The sequence below is a fragment of the Strigops habroptila genome, chromosome 6 (assembly GCF_004027225.2).
Source record: "Strigops habroptila isolate Jane chromosome 6, bStrHab1.2.pri, whole genome shotgun sequence".
NCBI lineage: Eukaryota > Metazoa > Chordata > Aves > Psittaciformes > Psittacidae > Strigops > Strigops habroptila.
The window spans coordinates 10,544,017-10,570,281 of record NC_044282.2 but is presented as its reverse complement, the minus strand read 5'-3'; the positions used below and the strand labels follow the sequence as shown (position 1 = coordinate 10,570,281).

Here is a 26,265-nt window from a genome sequence, read left to right as displayed (position 1 = left end):
TAGAATAGAGCTGGTTGAGAAATTCCCTGTTGAAAATCCAGCTGTCCATGTTTAAGAAACAGCTTCCCCTTGACCCACAAAAAACAACCACCAAACAAGTAAAAAACACATCAACTTCACTTGCTGTGATTAGAAAGCCAAATTTGACAAGTCCCTTCCAGGCAGGCTGAAGGGTGAGATGCAGATCAGGCAGGGACTGAGCTTCCCCAGCAGCCTGCTTGACAGGTCCTGTCAATTTTCATTTCTGGTTTACTGGCTGCCCATAAGCAAATTTTGTAAATTCTGAAGATTCTATTTTTGGATGAAATATTTTTGGAAAATACATAAATTGTTCTTTTCTGTCACATTTCTTCCCTAAATCTCATTTGTTTTTTCCCCACAAGAAATGTTCTCTATCCAGGTCTCGGCTTGATCCCTTTTCCAAGTCTACCCCTTCCCAGCCACCAAGTCCCCCAGTCTCCAGTGCAAACAGGCATGGTTATCCCAATATAAAGACTTTAGGAAATCCCCAGTGACATCTGTAATTATGTACACACTGAGGTATATGTAAACTATATTATTCTTCAATCTTTTCTGTGGCACAGACACAAAGAATTACAGACTACAAGACTTTCTGCACATTGAGGTAGCTCGTGAATGGCACACCCAGGATTATGGTGCCTCTAACAAGATTAACACCACCAAATGTGAGATGGTACAGGTAACAGAGGAGAAGTAGCATATACGCAGATGGCTCACCCTGTCCTGTGGCACCACTAAGAACTCAGCAACATGGGAAAGCACAGGCAGGCACTAGAGATAACAGAAGGGAAGTGGGTGCTAGCTTAGCAGAATTTACCAGTCAATAGAATTGAGGCAAGAAGGAAAAGGAAACAGGGCTGAAATGTTTAATTGGGAAGTGATAAGTATGGTAAATTGAAATAACTTGGGAAGGGAAAAGCGGGAGAAGGGAATACAAGGGGAAACAACTCAGGTGTTTGAGGGCATATTATCAGTGCATCTTGGAACAGGACAATAAATCTGTTGATGCTCTGGTCATATCTGCAACATAACTTCTGCAGTGAGGGGGAACCTGGGTGCTCCCCCTCCTGCCAGTGAGGGAACAGCTGGAAGGGACCTCCTGATGTCCTCATAACATTCATAATGGAACAGACCTTTCTGCATGTTTATTGCTCATTAACTCAGCATTTAAGTAATACTAACGTAATTCTGTTTTAGACAGGTAGGAATTCTGTTTGTGGCAATCTGAAATAATTCCAGCATCTATCTTCAGGACATTTTTTTGGTTGTTGTTCCTCTCTCAAAAATAGGTTTCACTCAGTACAAGCCAGGCAACAACCATTCCAGTTCTCATAAGATCCCCAACACAAAAACGGACTGCTAGATGAGAGTCTAAAAGGCTTATCTACTGCAGCTTCATATCCCTAACAAAAGTTTAGGAACAGTACAAGCAAACAGAAATACTTCCTATGAGTAATAGAAATGTTGGGAGCTTAAGAGTCAGGGACTTTCAGAACCAGATGTGATGCTTGTATGATTAATAATCCCCAGAAAAGTTCTTTCATGAAATTACTCAAATGTTTTCTGAACTTTTTTAATTTTTTATATTCACAACATCCTGCAGAAAGGGCTGTAGAGCTCTACAACATGATGTGTAAAGAACAGGTTTGTTCTGATTTTGTCACCTAGTAGTTTCATTTGATGTGCCCTGTATTTGACAAACAGGAACATTTCTCAAACAGGCTTAAATAACGCCACTAAATACACCATAGAAATCAATGTCTTGTTATTACCTCTTTCTCCCAATTACGTTACTTTCCTGGAAAACACTGAATATATTTAATCCTCAAATTTTGAAACAAAGTATAGTTTTTATTATGTATTTTGGTAAAAATCTTTGCAGAGGAAAACAGACTGTCAGAGATGTGTAATTTAGCTTCCAATTATGTACAGTTTGTCTATTAGAAGGAGCCAAAGTTAAATCTGCCTTAGTACTCGCATCCTAAAATGGGGAAGCAATTCTGATCTTCTCTGAAATACTTCCTAAGATTCATCCATAAAAACCTTACATAAAATATGTGTCATCGTAACATCCAGTTTCTACACCATGTTCATAAGCAGCACCCTTTTACTCATACTGACGTGCAGGTTACCTGCCTATGATCTCACTGTCTCCGTACACTTACTGATTTCAGAATCAAATTACAGAGCTTTTAACTTTTAGGGATTCAAATATAATATTTAGCACATTAGACTAACATGCCTAGAGATGACAGCTTAGGACAACAGAGATTTGAGTCCTTCTAAGCCCCCTTTATGAGCAAAGAAGTCAAACATGCAAGCTATTTAGCTAGCTTCTTACAGTCTTCTCAAAACTGCAATATTTTTTCATTCCTAGAAATTCTTTCATAATGTCTCCCTCCAAAAATGAAAAGGGAAGAAACAGTTGTTATTCTAATACTACATTTTTCACAAAAATGTGAAATGTTTCACTCCGACATCAAAGAATTTGGGAGAGACATTTCATTTCTTCCACATGCTCCCCTGCCACTGTGCTTGAGACTAACATGGAAAAGCTACTTTGGTTTCTCATTCCAAGGTTTCCATCCTTGTAAATGACCACTTGAAAAGAAAACCATCACAAAAAATCCTCCTGACACATCTGTAAGTCTGTCTTGTCTGCACACTTTCACAAAATGCTGAATTATATTTTCCACATGCACAGGAGACAATTGACCACACATAGAGAACTCATCTACGCATCCTGACTTGGATCCATAATAGTAGCTTTTTTGTTTGTTTCTTTGTTTGTTTTAAAATCAGGACACTTTGGAAGGTTCTAGCATCACTTGTTTACAGTAGAACACAATGTATCCTAGTTGTTTCCCGTTAATCATAAAAAGCAAGCCCTGTCACCCTCTGCATCCAGTGATTGAGGTCTGCCAAGCATATGGAATACTTGAGGACCCTCTTCGTCAAGGCTTACAAAGGCAACCTGGAGACCTCTATTCTGGCATATCCAAGTTCATTTTAACAATTCTTTCTTGATTTGGACCATGCTATTAAAAGCTACTTCAGAATACCTTAAAATACCTCAAAATACCTCACTTCTAATTTTTAACAATGCAGTATTGCCAGTACATATCTAAATATACACCATTTTGGAGGAGTAAATGGAAGTATTTTTCTTTAAAAGGTATGGTATTAATTTAGAACCCAAGCAACCTACAGTCCACTATGGACAAATGGCAGGAGACTTAATTCAAGAGTCCACTGACTTTCACTTCTACCTTTTTCCACACACTTATCTGATAAATGTTTCATGAAATAGGAAATCTGTATGTATTTGAAATATGAGCTGAGGGCTAGTACAAAGCACAAAAAAAAAAAAAAAAAAGCCTCCTCTATAGAATTAAGGTGCTACTCTCTAACAGCGAAGTGGAACAATTTACTTGTTCAAACAAGTAAATTACCTTCTAAAATAGGAATCAAAACGCAGGATGCTGTGTGGACAGGAAATTCAGGCTTAAGAGAATTAGCTTGTCACTTAAACAAAAAGCTACTGGTCTAAAGCATCATTAAAAACAATCAGTAGTGTGAGATCTGTTAAGTGAAAGTTAAGCCTATCGCTGAGGGTGGAAACTTTTCTTTAAGTTATGGGCAAGCAGCGTAACTAAGGATGGTAATACACACTTTGTATCTACAACAAAAATCCATACCTGGAAACTCAACACTGCACCGCACGCTAGTGTGCTATCACTGATTTTGCTGCCATAGTAACAGCTCTTAACAGTAATGGCTAGATGCCAAAGAGATTTACATGCAGTTACAACCTCGCCAGGCATATTGGGTTTGCGTGACAAGGTTTTGGTAGTACAGGGGCTACAGGAGTGGTATCTGTAAGAAGCTGTCAGAAGCCTCCCTCATGTCCAACAAAGCCAATGCCAGCCAGCTCCAAGATAGACCCACTGCTGGTCAAGGCTGAGCCCATCAGCAATGGTGGTAGTGACTCTGGGATAACATATTTAAGAAAGGGGAAAAGTTACTGTGCAAGAGTGTGTGTGTGCATGCGTATGTGTGTAACACCCTGCAGAACTGCAGCCAGAGAGATGAGTGAGAGAAACAGCCTTGCAGACCCCAAGGTCAGTGCACAAGGAGGGCAGGAGGTGCTCCAGGCACCAGAACAAAGATTCCCCTACAGTCCGTGGTGCAGACCATGGTGAGGCAGGCTGCCCCCTCCAGCCCATGGGGGTCCATAGTGGAGCAGATCTCCACCTGCGGCCCATGGAGAACACTACACAAGAGCAGGGGGATGTCCAAAGGAGGCTCTGACCCTGTGGAGAAGCCCGTGCTGGAACAGGTTTGCTGGCAGGACTTGTGACTCCACAGGGGACCTGTGCTGGAGCAGCCTGTTCCTGAAAGACTGCACCCCATGGAAAGGACCCCATGCTGGAGCAGGGGAAGAGTGTGAGGAGTCCTTCCCCTGAGGAGAAAGGAGCGGCAGAGACAACGTGTTGAACTGACCACAGCTCCTATTCCCCATCCTCCTGTGCCACTGCAGGGGAGGAGAGTAGGTAGGGGGGAAAAAAAAAAAAATCAGAAGAAAGTTAAGCCTGGGAAGAAGGGAGGAGTGGTGGGAAGGTGTTTTTAAGATTTATTTATTTCTAATTATCCTACTCTGATTTTGATTGGGAATAAATTAAATTAATTTTTCCCAAGTCCCTATTTTGCCCGTGTCAGTAACTGGTGAGTGATCTCTCCCTGTCCTTATCTTGACCCACGAACCTTCCGTTGTATTTTCTCTCACCTGCCTAGCTGAGGAGGGGAGTGACAGAGCAGCTTTGGTGGACACCTGGCGTGTCCAAGTTCAACCCACCACACCAGCTTAAGCCCATTTACAAACTTTCAGCTGGCGTGGTTCACTGAGAGTTAAAAATTTACCTGCACTAGATAAGGCAATGAAGCGCTGATGTAGATACTGAAGGGGAAATCTTAGTGTCCCATCTGTCAGTCTTAAAAAATCCAAGCCAACTCTATCACTGCCTTACCCTGCTGAATAGAAGAGACTCATTTCCTTGTATTCTACTTGTACCCATTAATAGCCTACATTCTTTTAAGGCTGTCATTTCTTTGAGGAGAAATCAGCTTTGAGTCTAGTGCTTTTACACATACTAGCATAGTTGCTTTGATAAAAGCTATAAGGCAGTGCGTTCACCTGCTACAACTCTTAAATAGGTCACTAACCATTGCTCCAGCTAAATCAAAGCAGGCCCCTCCAGAAGTGTCACACCAGTCAGAGCCCACAGCTGAAGTGTTGAGCTTTTCACATCCCATCCAATAGCAGCGAGACATGGCAAGAAAGCCTTTGGGCTGTACAATACAGGAGAGAAGGCTTTGCTCTGGTGCATGATGTTACTGGAGCTGGTTTCGTATCAGCGCCTCTCAGCAACGACTGAAAGCCAAAGAGTAGGCCTGTTGTTGGTTCCACAAACACATCACTAATTAAAATATGCAGCAGCTCAGACTTTTAGTTTCTCTAGCTGACTTCATGCCTACTTTATATTTGATGCTACTGCTACTTGCTAACAGGTAATAACCAGAAGCAACAGCAAGAATCTAACAAGTTTAAATACTGAGCAAGTATTTTACATTTTTGAGGAGGTTTCAAAGTCAGCATCAAATATACATATCTGCTTCTAAAGGTCAATAATGCCTGCTGATACAAGCTAATGCTGTAATCAGACCACAAACTAAACCCAAGGGGTATCAAGCAGAATTGAAAAAGAAGGGTCTGCAAGAGAAGCAACACACCAGAAATACATCTGCATTTGATGTAATCTCTGACAGTATTAAGTAAAATCAAATCCAAAAATTAGAGTCTTCCAAAACACCTGCCCTGAAAAACTTGTTTAATATTTGCAGTCTGGTATTTTTTTCATTGATTTTAAGAGAAATTGGTTACTGCTTTCTTTCTCGATAGAGACAGTCCCTGTGGAGTAGTATTTGCCTTGTTTGAAACTGACAAATACAGCCATAAAGAAAGGAAGCACTCATCCACTGCAATACCCCAATTCTTATCGGTTTCCATTCTCAATACTGAAGAAGCAATATTAGAATGCTTTAAGAAAGCACTTGGAAAAGCCAGTTTCAAGCCATCATGTCACAGTATCCTTAAAAGATAGGCAGTGTGAGAGTTTAATCCCTCGCCCCAGCTGGAGGGATCTGTGGGTGATCCATACATGTACACTAATATTCTTCTTGGGAAGAAACTGCTGTAATTAATTTGTTAATGCAAGCTGTGGTTTTTACAGATCAAAGTAAACTACAGTTTTAGTTAGCTTGGCTTTCATCCACATTATAAAGCAAATAAAGGAATCTATGTTCATCATATGACCAAAGTTTCAAGAAAAAAGTACAAATATTCCACAATACACCTTCATTTCTGGAAATATTTGGCCCCTACAGTCCAAACGGCTTGGCACCAAGTGCACATAAATTTCTTCTATGATCGACAGCAGCACATGCACTCTGCCTTCAGGAAAGATGATTTTTCAGTGGCAAGATGTGTGCCAAAAAAACACTGGGCTTTTGGCGAATTTGCCTCTAGCTCTACTCTGGCAGATCCATAGCTGGTCGGATTAAACATACTGCCAAAGCCCAAGGAAGAAGAAAAGGAACATGGGTTTATGCTGAACTGGGAAAGTGGTTGACTGTATGGATCTTAAAAGGTCATGAAGAGGTAAAAACTCTTCCTCACAATACATATTTTCAGTATTTGTCTGTAGAAACAGAATCAAGAAGGTGTAGATATAGATGCCAAAATAAATTAAAATTATGCTAGAAAAAGCCAAAATATTTCTAAATTCACCCAGAGGTATTACTGAGGTCATAGGTACTTCAGTAACACTAAGCATATCACAAAAGCCGGAAAGCATGAATGAAACTGAATGATGTCCCAAAGTGAGAGGGATTAACTACGTGGATTAACTGTACAAATTAATTGTTATCAAATTCTTTGTATAAAGAGATGATCGAGAACTGCTGATTACAATTTTCAATAAGCTATAAAATAGTGAATAAAATTTATTTTAAAACATGTTTTGACTTGCAAGCAAATACTCTTCTTACCCAGAGGTCTATATTTAATTAGTAGTAGCATTTCTGAAGATCAAAAATGTTATTTATCCTCAGCAGCCCAAAGGGCAAAAGGTAAAATATATGAATAATAAAATATTTAATCAGACTTCATACAATAGTCATTAGTACATCTTTATATACAGCTATACAGTAAGCTTCAATAATTACTTTACATCATCTGAGCTGCCAAACAATTCTTCCCTACTCACCAGCCTTTACGAGGTTTCAGTCTCACATACAAGCCGGAATGGCTGTGAAACATTCATGCTCATTTCAGTAAGAGCAAATATAGACAGAAAAGCGTGTTATAACCCTATCCTCTCCATGCTTAAAAAAATGGCAAAAATCATAGCTTAGGTCTACTGCTTTGGTGATGATTCCACATATTAAAGTATAAGCTTTTTCTTTAGTCTTTTTTCATTAACACACATATGTATTTAAATATACATACACACACAAAGTTTCCTCCACTTCACCCCAGCACATTCTTTTATGTGCTGGTTTCTTTGGAAAAATGTGACACATTCGTCATGTTCCCAGTGCTGGTTTCTTTGGAAAAATGTGACACATTCGTCATGTTCCCAGTTATCAGTTTTCAAACGAAACAGGAGAAAGTTTTCCTTCCCATACTTTCATTGTTCCTTATCTTGTCAGAAAACCCACAAAGTTCCTCTCCTCCTATAGAACATCTTTGGGGAATTTAGTCAGGTCCTTAACAATTCTAAGGAAAAGACCGAAGGTGAAATTTGAGTAAGGGGTGGGCACGGTAGAGGTAGAAAAGATAAGATGTAACAAATTCCCAGTTGTTTTGATCACAGCAGTACAATGCCACCCAGGATGTTTCCTATAAACAACATATTTGAAACTGGATATTAAAGCACAGCAGGAATATCAAAGAGAAATTATGAATAAGTTATTTTCTTTCTGATTATAGCACATTCACAGATCATTTTACAGCCTGCAAAAGTTCCCCATGTAACACAGGGCTAATGGCTACATGAAATTGCCACGTACAGGAGTATCACTGTTAGTGAAGCTGCCATAAAACCAGCCTCAAAGTTAGTAAGGAAGTGCTTCTCTGTGTGGACATAAGGTAAGGCTGGTAAAACAGGCAGGTGTGTTTAGCATTGAGGTAGTAAATCACATCCACATTTATTTACACTGCAGTGTTCACATGAGCACAGAGGACTTCCAAAGATGGTTTTGAGACTTGCCTTTGGCATCAGCCACTGGTCTTATTCCTCAGAAAAGAAAACATACACATTTTTCAAATGGCGGCATGAATCTGAAGTGGAAATGACTCCTCATAACAAAGAATAAAATAGGCATCACAAAAATATTATGCTCAAACTAAAGGGAAGAAAAAACTCCACAAAATCTCACCTACCACAGCACACAGTAATGGGTAATTAGCACACCAGCAAGCTATTATACTGAAATGAACACTATAGCCAACTAACACCAAAAAAAACCACCAAATGAAAAAACCCACCAAGCAAAAAAAAAACACCCCACACCAAAAAACCCCCAAAACCAACCAAACAAAAAACCCCCAAAAACCAAAAAACCCCAAACAAATCAAACAAAAACAACAACCAAAAAAACCCACAAAAAAACCCCAAACCAAAAAACAACCAAGAAACCCCAAACCCCAAACATTTTTCAATGCTCAGCACATAAAAATCAGAAGACAATTCATCCAAAGTTTCTTTTCACATGCAAGAGACCCAGGCGGTGTGAGTTCAATAGCTTAGTCCACAGGTTCTGCTTTACATTGGAAAATGAAATGCTGAATTTTCACTTCCAAGTCACAGGTCAAAAATGTAAAAGTAGAGGTGCAGCCACTGGTCACGCTTTGGATTGCTAAACGGGATTCAAAATAACTTTCTTGATGAAATGAGACCTCTACACACAGACGCAGTAGGAAATGTAAGGGGGGGGGGGGGAGTTAAACCAAGCTTATCTCCTTTCCAAAATGTGGAGTCCCTTTCCTCGAACTTATTCAGTTACCACCAAAAGCAGTCAATGTAGGTTTTACAGCTACTTTTTCACACTTTTGCTTTAAGGGCCAAATAAAAACTATGGGTGATCACCATTCCCATAAGAAAAGGTCATAAATTTGAGGCAAAAGGTAGGTTATATATTCCCTGCTATAGTTGGAAAGCACTTTGCCTCTCACATCACAAAATCAGAATAGGTGTCAAACTGAAGGGATGCTCTTGTGTCGCTGTAATGCTGGAAACCTGCTCTTTTAGAAGTGACTAGTGAGTTTCGACATCGATCATGAGGCAGTGTAAAGAAAAGCTTCTTTTTCAAAATCAAGCTTCTGTAAAGCCAGACTTCACAAAGTGACAGAAAATCAAATGCTGATGAGTTGGACTTTCATGAATTGGTAGTGCAGTGCAAAATAGTACAACCCTATGTAAGTCACAAACGGAAAGTTTCTAAGCTAGTGATTAGATCCATAAGAAAGAAATCAAATAGAACTGTTTTAAATCTAATTCAATACTATCCATTCCAGTTACAATACAAACTCTGAACTTAATCAATTTTGAACTGACGCTATATTAGCTTTCATGTCCTTAGTTTCATATTTGCTATGATTAAACATCACAGTTGATATTTTGATCAGACATATGCAGAGGAGAGTCACTTCAAAACAGCACACAATTTTTCAATGGTATGTTTCCAGCCCGTGTCGATATGCTAGTAAACCATTAACACCCACAAAAGTAGCAAAAGCTGCAAATATGAATTTTGTTTTCCATCAATAGCTTGTATTTCAAAAATTCAAATGGGATTCCCCCACATTAACCATATCTGTATGGCCAGTAAACATTTCCTCATTTTTAAAAATTTCAAAGTACCTGCTGAGCTAACATGTAGTTGTCTGTTCAGCTTCTGTCCTGGTTTCAGCTGGGATAGAGTTAATTTTCTTCCTAGTAGCTGGTGCAGTGCTGTGTTTTGGCTTTAGTCTGAGAACAATGCTGATAACACACCGATGTTTTAGTTGTTGCTCAGTAGCTCTTACCCTGGTCAAGGACTTTTCAGTCTCTCATGCTCTGCCAGTGAGGAGGGGCACAAGAAGCTGGGAGGGAGCAGAGACAGGACACCTGACCCAAACTAGTTTAAGGGCTATTCCATACCCTAGAACATCATGCCCAGTATATAAACTGGGGGGAAGTTCACCAGGAGGGACCAATCGCTACTCAGGGAGGGGCTGGGTACCAGTCAGCAGGTGGCCAGCATCACTGCTTGTTGGGGTTTCTTTGTTTTATCTCCTTCTCTCTTTTTATTTCGTCCCTTTTCATTATTAGCAGTATTAGTATGGTATTATTTTACCTTTTTCCCAATTCTCCTTCCCATTCCACTTGCGGGGAGGGGAGGGCAGGGAGAAGTGGGAGAGGGCAATGAGTGAGGAGCTGCATGGTACTTAGTTGCCAGCTGGGGTTAAACCATGACAGCTTCCTTAATGAAACTGAGAGAGGCAGCACAGAAGCAAATTAGCCAGGAAAGGCTACATTTGCCTCTGTCACCCCACCCCCCCATAATAAAAGCTCACTTCAAGACAATTAATGCATGAATGAGAAACATCTAAACCCCATGTCTATTTAAATGCTAGACAGGGGAGTTTAAGATCCTGAAGGAACTGAGGAAGACAAGTAATAAAGACCCCAGATTTCAGGGGAACAACCTCAGTTTGTTCAGGCACCTGATCTGCGGGATCCCATGGGAGAGTTCCTTGTGGGGATAAGGTGCCCAGGAGACCTCACTGGACTCAGTGTCCCATGGCTGGAAAGCAGGGTAGCTGCATGAGGAGGGATCTGCTGAGGCTGAGACCGAGACCAAGCTTTCAGGGAAGCATACAGAAGTGCAAGTAGGGGCTGCCCCACAACAGTACAGTAGCACTGCCCAGGGCCAGGAGAAAGAAGCCAAAGCTCAGCTGGAAGCTGCCATGGGACAGGAAAGGGCCTTTGCAGGTACATGGGCAACAAAAGAAGGACCAAACAACACGGGGACCTACTGCTGAACAGGTTCAGAAAACCAGTGACGAAGGACATGAAAAGAATCAAGCACTCTGTCTTTTTTGCTTTGGTCTTACCAGCAAGGCATACTCATAGGGCTAAAGTGGCAAGAGCCTGGGAAAAGGTGTTGGGTAAGTGAAGACAAAGCTAGGAACAGAGCACTTAAAATGGACACACACAAGTCCATGAGACCAGATGAGATACTTCTGATGGTGCTGAGGGATTTGGCTGATGTCATTGCAAGGCCTCTCTGGATCACCTTTGAAAGCCCATAGTAACCAAGGGAGGTCCCTGGTAACTGATGAAAAACGCAAGAAGGATGATCTGAGGAACTACAGGCCAGTCAGCTTTATTCCAAACCCTGGGAAGAAAACGGAGCAAATCCTCCTTGAATCTATTTCCAGGAATATGAAGGACAGAAACAATTTTGTGAACAGCAAGTATAATTTCCCAAAGGCAAAATGTGCTCAACCAACCTAGTTACTTATTATGCTGAAGCCCCGGGCTCTGTGGATGAGGACAGAGCAGCGACATCATTTACCTTGACTTTTACCATTTTTGATGCAGTCCCCCTTAGCACTACAGCAGCCAAAAAGGCATGGACTAGATGGCTGGTCAACAAAGTTCATGAAAAAGAGTGGCTGAACTTCCAAGCCCAAGACAGCAAGCAAATAGGTCAAAATCCTAGCTACGAGTGACATTTCTCTCTAGTTAATCTGAACACACCCTCACTAATTTCATTGGTAACATCAAACTCCAGCAATCAAGAAGCTGGAAAGTAGGGCTCCCACCTGAAGGGCCACAATAGCTGAAGAAGTGAGCTGAGAAGCCTTGTGAAGCCAAATAAAAGCCAATGCAAAAAATCTTATACATAATGTGGAATAAATAATCCCATGCCACAGTACATTATAGGAACTTAGAGGCTAGAAAACAGCTTTGCAACAAGTGTCCTGGGGGTCCTGAGGAACAACTTGCTGAACACAAGTAAGCAAGGCATCCTTGCTGTGATAAAGGCTAACTATATAGTAGGCTGCATTAGCAAGAGTGCTTGCTAGTGATGGGAAGCAATTAACACTTTCTAGGTGACATTCCTGATGCCCCAAATAGGAGCCCTATTCTTGGTTCTCAGCTCCCTTGTACCAATTAGAGGCTAAAAAAAACCCAAACAATTGAAAGCACATGATGTAGAAGAGAGAGCTGGGAATGGGTTTGTTCAGAATAGAGGCAGCTTCTTAATGACGTAGCGGCTACCCACAGAGAAAACGTAGCAAAGCTCTTCTCAGTGGTGCATAGTGAAAGGAGAGAAGGCAGTGGTCACCAGCTGCAGCAAGAGAAATTCTAACAAGATAAATAATAATAAGCTACAATAAGGGTCTTCAGACACTGGAATACATTTGTCCAGAGGGGCTATAGAATCCCACTCTGCAGAGATTTTTCACACTTGAATGCACAGTATTGAACAACCCAATTTATCTTTTTTAAGATATTTAACCCTGCTCTAAGCAAGAGATCAGGCCTCCAGAGGTTCAGTGGCGAGTACGAATCTCTCTTCATCACAACAACAAAATCCTATGGTAAGCACAAGGTTGGGAGAAAGAACAAACAGGACTATGGTGTGCATAAACGCAGACCAACCATGTCTCCATAACGATTTCAGATGATCAGGCTGTATATGAAAACTGCTTCCATGAAGTTCTGAAAACTCTCACAGAGCATGTACTTTATGCAAGGTTTAATTTTATATAATAAAAAAATAACTTGAGCAAAACTGATTATTGAAATATAAGAATTTCTTGCTCCATCCTCGTGTTCTGGATTTTGCTTGCTGCATATGTATAATTATTTTTTCAATTTAGATGACTATTTGTAAAAACAAAACCCCATACCTTTTATTTTTCCAAGGTGTTTATTCAGATCAGAACATGCCACCAACTAACTACATCTTCAATTACAGATAACAGAATTTATCATTTGGCTCTTATAAAAAACAGATATGAGGAGAGGTACAAATAAATCTGTCTCAATATATGAATACAGTGAGTTGTCTTTTTTGTTTGGTTTTTTGTTGGGGTGGTTTTTTGTGTGTTTTTTAAGAAACTGCATGAAGAGATTTATGGGCTTTTCTTCATATTTTGAAGATTTTGAAGGTCATATTTTGAAATGCCCTTCTTGATCTGTGATGTCACTTCAGCCCTTGACAAGATCACACATGTTTCTATGAAGAGTCAGTTCAGGTTCAGTGCCATGCTTACTCTAGAGCTTTACAGAGTAAGACATAAAAATATCAGTCAACTTGCAGTTTGTCTTTACACAGCATAGTTTTTCCCATGGTGATTCTTCAGACAATCTCACCAGAAAAAAGCAAGCAGCATGCAGCTTTGAAGTACTATGACTTTTAAAATATGTAATGTATATATCTCTTCTACTCTCTAAATGGGAATCAGGTTTTCTACTGCGTGATTGGGGTGGGGATGACAGAAACCCACCACTGCAAATGATTAACATCTATTTCTCTTCTTTAAGCTTGAGTTTAAAGGATCCAGTATTACTATCTAGGTCCAAAACAAAATTTAAAGTGCAATTCACAAAATCACAGGTGGGTGGAGAACTATAACCACAGTAGCAGGCAACCAAATTTCCCTACAGACAGCAGTATGGGCAAAGCTTTATCATTAGTGTCACCACTGGGTGCACCAACAGCTGTCAGTGCTCAAAGGCACTGAGAAAACTGACACTGGAGTTAAAGACTAGGTCTGCATCTGTGTGTTTATCAGTGACTAGTAAAATTACTATCTCCTTAAGCATTACACTTTGAAAGCAAAATGGTTTTTAGCTTGGTATTATTTTACACAAGCTACTTCCTATTTCCTTGGAAGAAAGCAGTCCCTGAACAAAAGAAATCTCAAAAGGCAGAAATGTTTATTATGCAATGGACTAAGCAAAAGAAAAATATGCAGATACTCTGGGGAAAAAAAAAAAAGAAAAAAAAATAGCCTCATAGCAATCTGAATACTAATTAAAGAAGCAAGCCACACTGATCTAATGCAATTTTATTGCAGTATTTTAAAAGCATATACTGACTTTGAATAAAGAATTGAAAAAGAAGGTGTATGTTGCCAAGCAATAAGATCACCCCTACACAAGTCAGAAAATGTAAAATTCTGGAAAAAAGCATGAGACATTTTTTCCTTTCTACTTTATTCATATAAACAATATGCAGCACTGCCTCTAACCTAAATGCCAGCAATATGTATCTTCACAAGAAGTGTAAAGCTGCATGCTTTTACATTAAAATTGCAACTTCTGTTTCTGTCCAGCATCAGAGAAAAACGTTGATTCTTCTGAAATAATTTTTTGAGATGTACACAAGAAGTCTTGTAACAGCCAGATGTTCCATAGTCATCAGCTCATTCACTGCATAGAATAATTTTGGTACTTTGTTCAATACTGCCTACCATCTCTGCCGATCTTCATGTATTTTCTTACCTTATGAGAGATTTGCATTTTAAAAAAAAAAAAGGCCCTAAGTTTCTTAGAAGCCAGACTTCCATTCACTTGCTTTATTCCTAAGACAATTTAAAAGCCAAGGTACACATAGTTTCCAAGAGGGAGTGGGAGGACAAATGAAAGTAGATTTTACTTGCAGTTACCTTTGAATAAGAGACTGTGTACCTCAGTGTTTCCACAAGGGCTGTGTTATAAGAATGTAACAGCAGGTTATGTGCTCATCCAATCTGTCTGAAAAGCTTTTAAAATTTCAGACATCAGAATGAGCAATACCTGTATATTCATAAACACTAGCTATAAAATCCAGTGAGCTCACTGCAGAGACTTATAGCAAGTTGTCATACTATTTTGTACCACCATTTCTTGGTTACATCAGAGTTCAAACTGAAGATTTCAAGGTGCAAGAAAGGCAAACTGGGAGTTTTGCTACCCTATTTGCCTTCCTTCAAAACAGCACTGGACCAGAGCATTTGATCCCAAGTATTGCTTAAAAAGCTTACAGCTAGTGACCTCAACACAAAACCAGGGAGCCTCAGGTTTAGCCTCCCCCTGTAATCAACAGTGTTATTAGCAGTTAGCTTAGCGGCAAACCAGAGCTGCCCATGTGCAGCTGTGAGCCAGACTCCAAAACCCAGGTTTAAACTGACCCTAGTGAGCCAACATGCCCAGGCTAGAGACATGCAGTGTGGGTAGGAGGAAAGGCAGCCTTCGGTCAGCACACAGCAACAGCCCACGGTTTAGTGGGGAACAACCAAAAAGGATCCAGATAGCCAAGCTCTGCTCCTAAACCTGTCACAGCGTGCAATCTTGTGCAAGTCACTAGACCTCTCTCACCCCTGGAAAACCAAACTGCTTTCTCACAGCAGTAAAGTCTTCTGGACTCTCTGCAGGCAAGGCTGCTGAGCACTGTGATACAACAGCATCTTAACCACAATTCTGGAAAAAGGTTTCACTTTATCTGGTTCAGGCAAGCATGTGCTTTATTACTCACCAATTATGTTTTCATCACAGACTTGCAGACCCAATTATAAAGAGTCATGGAAAACAGAAAACCAAAGATGCTGCTTAGAAGTGTGCACACATTCTTTATATCACATGCTTAAAAACAAACAAACCAACCCCAAAACAACCAAGAAAAACAAAAACCCACACTAAACAGATTTTCTGGATTAAGAGATTTTCACACAGAAGAAGAAACCAGTATACTGAGTATTTGGTACATTGACCATATTGCTAAATTCAATTCTTAGGCACACCTAAACAATTATTTTTTTCATTTGTAAAATTACAGTTCTAGAATAACTTTGAAATAGACCACAAAATACTCCAAAACCGAATGGCTAAAATATACTGTACATAGAGACACATCCGAATAGTTGAATTTGTTACCAAAAAAGCACAGGGTGTTTCATCATCTCTGTACCATCTCAGGTGGCAGTTTACTGCCAGAAGTGCTGCACTGTTAGACAGCTGCAAACACTGAATCAAAGCCGCTTTCCTGAAGTATTACTCTTATTTTGCAAAATGTTAGGAAGACAAATTGTAAATAAAGGAACTGCTTGTTAGGATATTCTATTTAAGATGAAAACCACAGAAATTTATACCTATGCTGGCTCCCCAAACTAGAAAAGAAAAAAGTAAACAAACAAACCAAAACCAGCCAAACAGAAAGCTAACACACTCAACAATTCATACAGTAGCATGCTTCAGACAGCTTTAAGAAAAGGTCTGTCCATCCAACAGTCATACGAGTGCTTCTGTAATGACATTAATTACCTTCCATAAGAAGTGCTGTCTCCTGTCTGCCCATGATTTCCTTTTCGTAGTCCTGCGCTTTCATTAACATTCAAAGAAGCTATCAAAGCCTGGCTGTCTACCACTCTTATTTTCCCCCGAATGAGATAAGACATTTTTATGGCCTTAACAGCAGATTTTAATAAACAAGTGGAATTTTTCTGCTTCACTTTGCCCACAGCACAGAACCACAGCCTTCAGCAACTGTGCTTCCACCAACATTATGATTTACTCTATTTCTTTATATTAAATGGCTGTCGTAAGCTGCTATACTAACATTAAATATAAAATCATTGCCATAAGAATATAACTTTTGCCAAAATGCAGGAGACATTCCATTTTAAGCTTTACCTCACGTCTTTGCATCACTTCATTTAGCTTTCACGAAAAGAGTCCTGTGTGTCTGGAATTTACGTTTTGCCTTTGCATAAAATGTGCACGTGGGTTTTCAGTTAAAGAATTAATCATGTACTTGTTTTTTTGTGAAAGCCAGATGTTTTCCACTGAATGTTTAAAGCCTTTCCTGTTTCCCCGCAATTCTGACGATCCAGTTACATAGGGCGTTCAGCTAGTTTTGGTAAATTTACCTGTTGAGAACATAGACCAAGTCTGAACATAAGAAAATTAAATATTATTCTTAGCTCACGGAAAACAGGTGTAAGACTGAAAAAAAAACCCCAAACAAAACAACCAACCAACTAGCACTGGGAATACACCCTATTCCAGTCAAATATGCACACAGCCACACTCTCAGACATCTGAGATATCCCTCCATCTCACGACCAATGTTCAAATCAGACAGGCATTTGCCTGAATGACAGAAACTTCAACTCATTTGACTGAGAAGAAGCTGTCAGGTTCAGGTTCTCAGAAAAAAAAAAAAGGGGGGTGGGGGGCAGCTGAAACAACTCACCTGAAACAATGTTCCTCCTAAAAACACCTTCAGGGCCCCCAGCAGAAAGAACATTAATTTGGCAAAGGCATACCCTATTTCATAACTTGTGGACAAAAAGATGCCTCAATCCCACTCTCCTCTACATTGCTCTCCTTTCAAATGCATTGGCTTAATGGGCATCCACTGCTTCCACTGTGCTCAGGCCTCCATGAAGACATTTTGACTCCCTACCCCACCCGGCCACACACCCAACAAAAGTGGATAAAACTGGCTCTGTATAGGGTCTGCCAAGAGGTTGCTCAATAGACTCACTGAATCATGCTCTTAGTAACCCAGATGAAGCTTCTCTGCATCTTGTAGTGCCATTATCCCTAAGGAAGCAATTTAACTTACTGTTTTGTGGCCATTTTAGATGCTGCAAGATAACCCCTGCCACTTCCAGCTGCCACTTCACAGGAGCGCAAATCTCCCAACAAACCCAGGGAAAATGTCTACAGCCCTGTGAAGATGCTCTTAACTTAGGGGTATAAGGTACCTACTGTATTCAATTCCCTGTATTTAGGCACTTACTTCACCTCCTTAGTATCTTTTATAAGACCATTAAAAAAACAAAAACCAAAAACCAAAAAACCCACAAACAAAACCCTATAATAAACAGTGTTTATCAGGAAGGAAGGCACTGCAAAACAATCAAAAAGAAAAAGTAGATACAAGAATTTGGAAGATTATGGGCAAGTAAATGAAGCCTTGGAGGGAGTGGGGGAAGTCAAAATTAATTTTAAATTCCTTCAACAAACTGAATGGCAGCTACAAGATGTCAGCATTAAGGTCACACAGTACTTCAAAAAAACTTCTCTTGAAATGCATTGCATCATAAGCATGTTTCCAGGAACTACCACACTGCTTACTCGTTACATGTCAACTCCTTTCCTTTCACTGTATCTTGTTCTTAAAGAAATGTACCATCAGGGAACACAGCTTTTTCTGTTTGAAAACCAAACCACTCAATACTACACAGCTGCATTTTAACTCCTTCCCTTCCTGTGAAGGCCCCCACAACCTTCCTCCCAGTAAGAGCGCTCTGAATCTTGGGTCTACAGGAGCTGGCACTTCATTAATTCCTGCTACTGTGTTTCTTTTCCCCTTTTCTGTTATGAGAACAGGGTTTGGGAGGTAACAGTCTCGTGAAGCACAGCACTTCAGCCTGCTACGCAAGGTTATTGCAGTAGTTGAACCTTTGCTTTGCAAATGCCACATTGCAGAGATTCAATTTTAATGGACAAGCTATGCCAGAAGATCAGATACCAGCTTCCAAAACAAGGCTACTTGAAAGAGGTTTCGTACCTCTTTCATTCACACAGTGCTACTGCTCCCTCATCACAGCCAAAACTAGCACCAAGTCAAGCCTTCTGTTAAAGCTTTCGACTCACCGTGGCAGAAAACTATTCAACTTTTTTGCTCTGGCAGTTTTCTGCTGGTTTAGTGAGCTGAAGCAGCTTATAGAGGACTACAGTCCAATTAACGCAACATAGACAGTGGAAGACAGTCAAAAGTAGTTAAGAAGAGACGTGACCTCCCCTCCTCTTTTGACAGCAACAAGTATTAGTGAGCTCACCTTGTCTCATAAAAATCACCGAAAGGAAATCAATCTTTGCCCAACCTGGAAATGGACTCTCCTGAGCAGCAGCACCTGGATACTAGGCAGTCAGAAAGAAAGTGGGAAGGCACAAGGGGCCAACCACCCTTCTCTGGCAGCAAGCCACCTTCTATAATTTTGGCATCACTCGTCCTTATTAATGGAGAGTTTTGATTATGTCCAAGTACTGCTATGTCAAGCACGTACTCAATCTCCAATTAATGCTTTTTTCCATGCTTACAAGCATTCCTCCAAATACTTCTGAACTTCCTTAAAACATTAATGTGACTTCTTGCTTAACCTAATGACTTCCAACTAAACTGCATAAAAAGACACCATACAAAACAGTTAAACAAACAAACTGAATGCTGAGGGCTTATGTAGCTCCAGAATTCACACTGGCAATACAACCTCAATTCAGTTCTTTATAGAAAGGCAGCCTGAAGTGATCTTGAGCTGCAAAGTCTGTTTCAATGACTTGCGACCATTGCCCTGTTAATCTCAAAGGACTAATGCTCAGGAATGACCACAGAATCAGTGAATTAAATTCTCTCCAGGACTTCTACTAGAGGACTGAAACAGTTGATAGCTGTGCAAGTATTTGGAGCACTGCATGATCATGCTCTTCGGACACTGATTACGGTTTACCAAGGAGGCTTTTAGCCTGAAAACATGTGCAAACAGCTCTGAACAATAATGTGTACAGTTTCCAAGCTAGCTACCTTGTACAAGAACAGCACAGCTGCATTAGTATGGCGCTCCACCAACACCAATAGCTTGCTGTTCAGCAGGATTAATTAGCCTGGGCAGAGCACCACACTAATGTGATTATATTGCTTCTAGTACCTGAGCTAGCACATTCATCATTTTCTATTCCTTTTCTCTGGAATAGAGAGAGTTCAGTTTTTGCTATTTTCTTAACACTTAAATAATTCAATCACTTTGGGGTTTTTTGGTTGGAGGTTGGTTTTTTTTTTGGGGGGGGTGGGGTGGGGGGAGGGAGGGATAGGGGGCAGGAGAGAGGGATGAGATTTGGAAAAGATTTAGTCAGATTTCTCTAACTGAAACTATGCATCTCCTGCCTCGATAGCCTATGCCCACTATTGCCATCCTCTTCTAATCACTTCTGTTCACATCAAGCTACCATCTTTTCCAAACTGCCTATGCATCTGCAAGTCTTCCCTGGACATCAGAAATAATTATGTCCAGCCACAACCAACAATGACAAGAGCAGACTGGAAGAACAACTCACAGCAGGTACTTGCTCAGAAGAGGGGTCATCTCTCAAGTCAATGAGGGGAAGAGCAGGAATACAAACCACAACCTCCTCATTCACAGCCTAGGGCTCCTATCAGGACACTGAAACAGAGACCAGCATGAGGTGTACCAGGTACCCAGACCCTGCCACAAGTTACGGAAACACCAGAGCACCAGCAAAACTGCCCAAAGAACTGAAGTTCTGACAAAACACAAGTGCGCTGGTATGCTCAAAAGCAGCTGTGTCTCTTTGCTTAAGGCTTCCTGAGACATCTGGCATGAGGAAGACACTCAGAGCAGGCAACATTAGGTCAGCCAGCAAAAAAATCAGCAGTCACAAGCAACTGACAGTGGTTTTACAACAGGAAGTATGGGGCAAACCCCTCTGCCAGCAGTACTGCCAGACCTCCTTTCTTTTGAGTTTGCCTGTAACTCATCATCAGAAGAGAAATAGAGGAATATTGCAGCACCTGTTAGTATCTCTGGTCTTTGGCCCACATCCCTCTTCTGTACAGGCATGCCTGTCCACAGGCAGGTAACTGTGGGACAGTTACCACAAACAGACTTGGGAGCAGCTGTATTGCCCTGAGAGTGGAAGGCAGTGACAGCAACACGATCTCCATTTGTCCCATGTTTCCACAAGTCTTTTAGTTGCTTGATAAGCACCTAGCAACTTATTTTTCTAGTTATTTATATACTTCTATGCTGGTTTCAATAATGAAAAAGGTTCAAGAATCTTTATATTCCCACCTTCATTAAGTTTCACCTTTTTTTTTTTTTAATACAAAAAGGTATGCAATAGAAAAAGTGGTTAAAATGTCTATAACAGAACTTTGTTAAGAAAAGCTATAAAGCCACAGCATTTTACTGTTTTGTGATCACAAATCATATTGTACTGGCTAAACTTCTAAACATGCATTTCAAATTAAAAATTTAAACATTTAACTGAACAAAACATCTCTAGGCTTTGTCCCCTGTCAGCTTTATGTCATCATGCTGATGAGATGGTGCTCTTCCAGGACAGAAATACAGGGAAGAACATCCTTATTTTTTTGGCTTTCTTTTCCTTTAAAGTAGCCTGCTTCCTTCTGTCAAAAATATCTACAAGAATAGTTTCAAATTTTGAATTCCAGGTATAAGATAAATATCATGCAATGCAGACACAAATTCTAGGCTTAAAAATATGAAAGCAGAAAGATTATGTTTGCACCACCAACATGCAACCACCAGGCACAAGGAGATACTTTAAGGGATACTTCCAGTTTCTGTATGTGTACAGTGAAATACAAGAGTTCATACTTTAAAAAGTTACAATGTAATCTATTTCCAAAAAGGCTGCAGATTAGAATTCCAGCTTGTCAGTAAAGTATCAACACAAAAAAGTAGACAAGAGCTTGCAAAGACAGAGAGAAAAGCAACATAAAGGCCAACATATGAAACAATGTGAAGCAAGTTAACACAGAATAGGAAACTCTGTTTTACAGTCAAGGGGGATGAGAGGAGGAGAGTATTCTTTAAAAAAGCAAAATCAAAGCAGTCAAGACACTGAAAAAAAAAACCCAAACCCAAAACCCAACAAACCAGGCAAGAGCAATGAAGTAAACAACATGTTAAGATCACATACTGAATCAGGAGGAAAGGACACTCCTAGAAACAACATGTAGTATTGAGGACTCATACTGAGATATGAAATGAAAATAAAGATCTGGAAACTAAGTGCAGTCCCTCTTATCTCCTATATTTACATGACCAGAAATCTGCTTTGGGCAGTTACTGTGTTTTTGGTGGCTCCTGTGTAGGAGTAGAGGAGAAAGAATAGAATGGAAAGGGAGGAAGAACTATTGAAGAGATACCGGGATATGTATGTACAAACATATATACACAAACATACAAGTATTTGCATACATACACACCTGGATCCATATGTAATAAAAGATAACTTGGACTAGTTGCTACATAGCAGGACAACCAAAAGCAGCAGTATATTTAAGTTTTAGCTTCTTCCTCCTGCTTATCCACTTGTTGCAGTCTTCTACACTACAGGATTGTGTTCATCACGTTTGGAGCCTCATTACTTCTAAATACTTCTACATGGCAACTCAAGATAACTTGAAAGAGTTTGCTGGTATTTCTAACTGTTCCGTGTTCCTTGGGGAGCCTGTGTGACTAAACCAGAAGACAACATAGTCTCTGCACACTTCAAGATGTGGTCTATACCATGTGCGTACTCCTGAGAGTTTCTCCCTTCAAAATACCTTTGCATTGGTATTCACTGCTTATGACTGCTGCACAATTTGCTAAAATAGTTAAACTGATGCAGGGACTCTAGAGCACAGAACATAACTTGAGATTTGCGAGAGCATATTATCTGATGCTCTGTGAGATGTCAGGGCTCACTTTTCAGACCACTCTGTACAAACACAATAAAAATATATCAGTCCAAATAAGGCTAACAATGTTACATAAACACAGAAATACTCAGTAGTTATGGTCTCACTCCTATCTCATTTCCATCACTACAGAACAGGAAATGTATACTACTAATTAATTCATAAAACCTAATCTCTGCAGGCAGCTGAAATTGTCAGCTCGGTAAATAAAACAGCCAGTGATGACGGGAAGATGAACTATATTATGAAGGAAATTCTTCTGTCAGAGGACCGCGTCAAGCTCTGCTCACGGCAGTCTTGCCTATACAGAGTTTGGAGAATTTCTCTAAGGAAGGACTGTACAACGGTATCTGAACCAACCGAGCAGCACGGAATTTGTCAAAACCGATAGTGTGCAGACACCTTACCGCTATAACCTACACTGACTGTATTTTCCCAAATACCCTCAGCTTTTTCGGCAGCCGCTATCACTGAACAGTGAACTGCAATAAATCGGGACATACATACCGCGACATCCCTAAGACGCTGCACCGCACCTTGCCCCCGGGAGCGCACCCGGCTTGGCCGGGACAGCTCCTCCTCTGCCATCGGTGCGGCACGGGGAGGGTGCCGACCCCCGTCTCCGACGACCCACTCCCGCGCCCCGGGGACCCACTCGCCGCTCACCGGCAGGCGGCCGAGCCCAGGATGCCCCACGGGGAGCGCAGGCGGACCCGCATGACTTTACGTCCCCGGAGCCGCTGCCCCCAGCTCTCTCCCGGCCCCTTTCCTCCCCGGGTTTCAGTAAAACAGCTAGAGGAGACTAGTAACGCCGGGAAGGAGGGAGGGAGAGAGAGAGGGAGGAAGTCGCAGCCGGCACGGAGCGTGCTCGGCACCGGCAGTGCCAGGTCCGCAGGCAGCGCTCGCTCCACGGCCGCGCAGGGGTGCGGGACGCACCGCGGGCTGCGAGTGGGCAACCGCGGGCGATGAAGCCGACCTAAGCGGCCGGGCTGCCGAGCGAGGGCCGGCCGAAGAAACCTCGTCCCGCAGAGAGGAGAAGCAGGAGGGCTCAGGACTCCCCCTCCCAATCTCCCTGTCAGCCCCGGCAGCGACCTGTTGCCCCGCGCGGGGATACCGAGGAGCGGTCCCGGGAGCAGTCCCGTCCGCCGCCACCCACCTCCTTAATTTTGTCTCTCTTCTGCCGGACGGCGGGGTCGGCGGGCTCCTGCCCCACGGCGCCGATGGGCTGGCGGAAGAGGCGCTGGGGCAGCCCGGGGGCGCCTGCCTCCTTCCTGCCGCGGGCGTCCTGCAGAAGTTTCTCCTTGTCCTGGCGGATGTCCCTGCGGATCTCCTCGGGCAGCTTCTGCAGCGTCTCCTTGGCCTCCCGCAGAGCCCGCTCGTGATCCGCGCGGATCCGCTCCAGGCTGCCCGCCCCGCCCGCGGCCGCCGCCACCGCCGCTGCCGCCACCGGGCCGCCTCCGGGCTGCGGCGGGGCGCGGGGCTGCCCGCCGGGCGGCGGCGGCGGCGGCTGCAGGGCGGCCGAGTGGAAGAAGACGCCGCTGAGGAGCTTGGAGGAGTCGGGCAGGAAGAAGATGGCCCCGAAGCAGAGGGTGATGAAGGCGCTGAACACCAGCAGCAGCACAAACTTCTCCGTCAGCCGGAACGCGCCGGGGCCCGCCGCCTTCCTGCCCCCGCCACCCGCGCCACCGCCCGCGGGGCCGCCCAGCGCCCCCGGCCCCGCCGCGCTACCGAAGAGCGGCAGCAGGCTGGCGGCGGGCATGACCCCCGCGCCGCCTCAGGCAGCGCAGCGCGCCTCGCCGCCGCCGCCGCGCAGGGACCGCACCGGACCGGACGGCTCGGCTCGGCTCCGCCGCCGCCGCCCCCTTCCCGCCTCGGCGGCAGAAAGTTTCCCCGGGCGGACGCGGCAACTTTTCCCTTCGCCGCCGGCAGCGCTCGGCGTCTGCGGGGCGGGCGCTGTCAGCTCCAGCCCATGCTGCCGGGCCGCCGCCGCCGCGGGAGCCGCTCCCCGCTCCGCCCGCGCGTAACTGCCGGGCGGCCGGGGGCGGGGCGGGGCGGGGCCGCCGACGGCCCAATGGCGGGGGGGGCGGGGCGCGGGAGCCGCCGCCGCTGCTCTGTCGCCCTCCCGCGCTGCCGGACCCCGCGGCTCCGGGGCTCGGCCCCAGGGAGGGAGGGCTTCCCAGGCGCTGCCCGCCCGGCGGAGACGAAGCTTTGGGGGGGCGGGGGGTGACCGCGGCAGCGGGTGCCCTCCGGGTCACCGGCGAGCCGAGGCGGCGCGGCGGGCGGCAGGAGGCGGGAGCGCGGCCCCGGCACGTGGCCGGCGGGCAGGCACGCGCGCCCACGTGCACACTCGTGCACACACTCGTGCACACCCACGCACACGCGTGCGCCGCCCCTCCCCTCTTCGGGTGCGGGTGCGCGCTCGGCGACACACGTGCAGACACGCGCGTGGCCTTGCACACGCGTGTGCACACGCTCACCCGTGCGCACAGCCGGGGACAGTGCGAGGGGAGGCAGCGGCGCCAGGCGGTGCCCGGGAGGGCAGGCCGGGCGGCAGAGCCCTGCCCGCTGCTCTTAGGAGGAGCCGCGTTCTCCGTAACAACAGGGGTTTCGTTTTATTTCCTTCTCCTGCAGGTAAATCTCTTGCGAGGAAGTAGGGGGAACTCACGTATCTATGTGAAGGTGGAAATTCAACTTCTCGTCTGCGCTAGCACAAGTGAAATAACAAGGTGTTGCCACAAAGAAATGTCATATTTGATAGCTGATCAAATTGCTGCATCGAGGTCCCCAAGCTTCCCGGGAGAGGAAAAGTTTCAACAACGACAGCAAAAAAAGATTCCGATTTATTATTTTGTTCGTGTTACAGAGCAATGCAATAAACAGTGGGGATGTGAGAAGCAGGGAAGCATAATAAAATCCTGGGTCATTTTAACTGGAAAAGAGAATCCAGCCAGCACCCAGGGGTTTATCTCCAACTTTTCTGAAACGTGGTTGGAGCCTACCTAGACTTTCACAGCAGTTCAGCACTGTAAAATTAAACGTTTCCTCCAAAATACAAGCCAGAGAGTCAGAAAAAGCAGTGAGATATGTCGCTCCCAGAAGTTACAGTGCTGAGGCTGGTTTGTTTGTCTATTTGCATGACTTTATTTTGCAACGGAAAAAACCCCAACAACGGTAGAGGGAAGTCTGTGCTTTAAACAAGGGCAGGGAGAAGGGATTGCGTAAGCTGTACGAATATGATTTTGAAAATGGGCCTGGCATGGGGCTAATTCTGCTCCCAGTGGAGTTCAGGGGAGTCTTACCATTGACTTAATAGCAATAAAGTAGGGCTGCTGCCCAGTGCTTTTCTAAATCCCATTCTTGAGAAGTTAGAATATGTAATAGGCTAATTAAAAGCAGGTTTAGAGAAGACAGTTACATAGAAATGTTGGACTGAGTTCTACAAACTCCCGTAAGTATATGAGCAAATGCTTCTGTAAAATTTCAGGATTATATGTGAAACTGAAGGATCAGGGGCCAAATTTTGCATCCAGCAAAATCATTAATTTCCTTTACTTTTTATGCTGGTTTTCTTTGAAATCTTATTTTTCTCCTGAGTTGCATTTTCCCACTTTGAGATGTGAAACT

At 43.1% G+C, this 26,265-nt stretch overlaps 1 protein-coding gene across 1 annotated transcript in view; it reads right to left on the bottom strand.

Moving 5' to 3' along the window:
* The window catches only part of MAN1A1 (mannosidase alpha class 1A member 1), a 148,111-nt gene extending 122,745 nt beyond the window's left edge, over positions 1 to 25,366 (bottom strand). The window contains exon 1 of the mRNA XM_030491094.1: positions 23,798 to 25,366. Within this exon, the coding sequence (XP_030346954.1) occupies positions 23,798 to 24,400 (603 nt within the window). The 5' untranslated portion in view covers positions 24,401 to 25,366. The remainder of the gene's footprint in view (positions 1 to 23,797) is intronic.
* Positions 25,367 to 26,265: the final 899 nt, after the last annotated feature.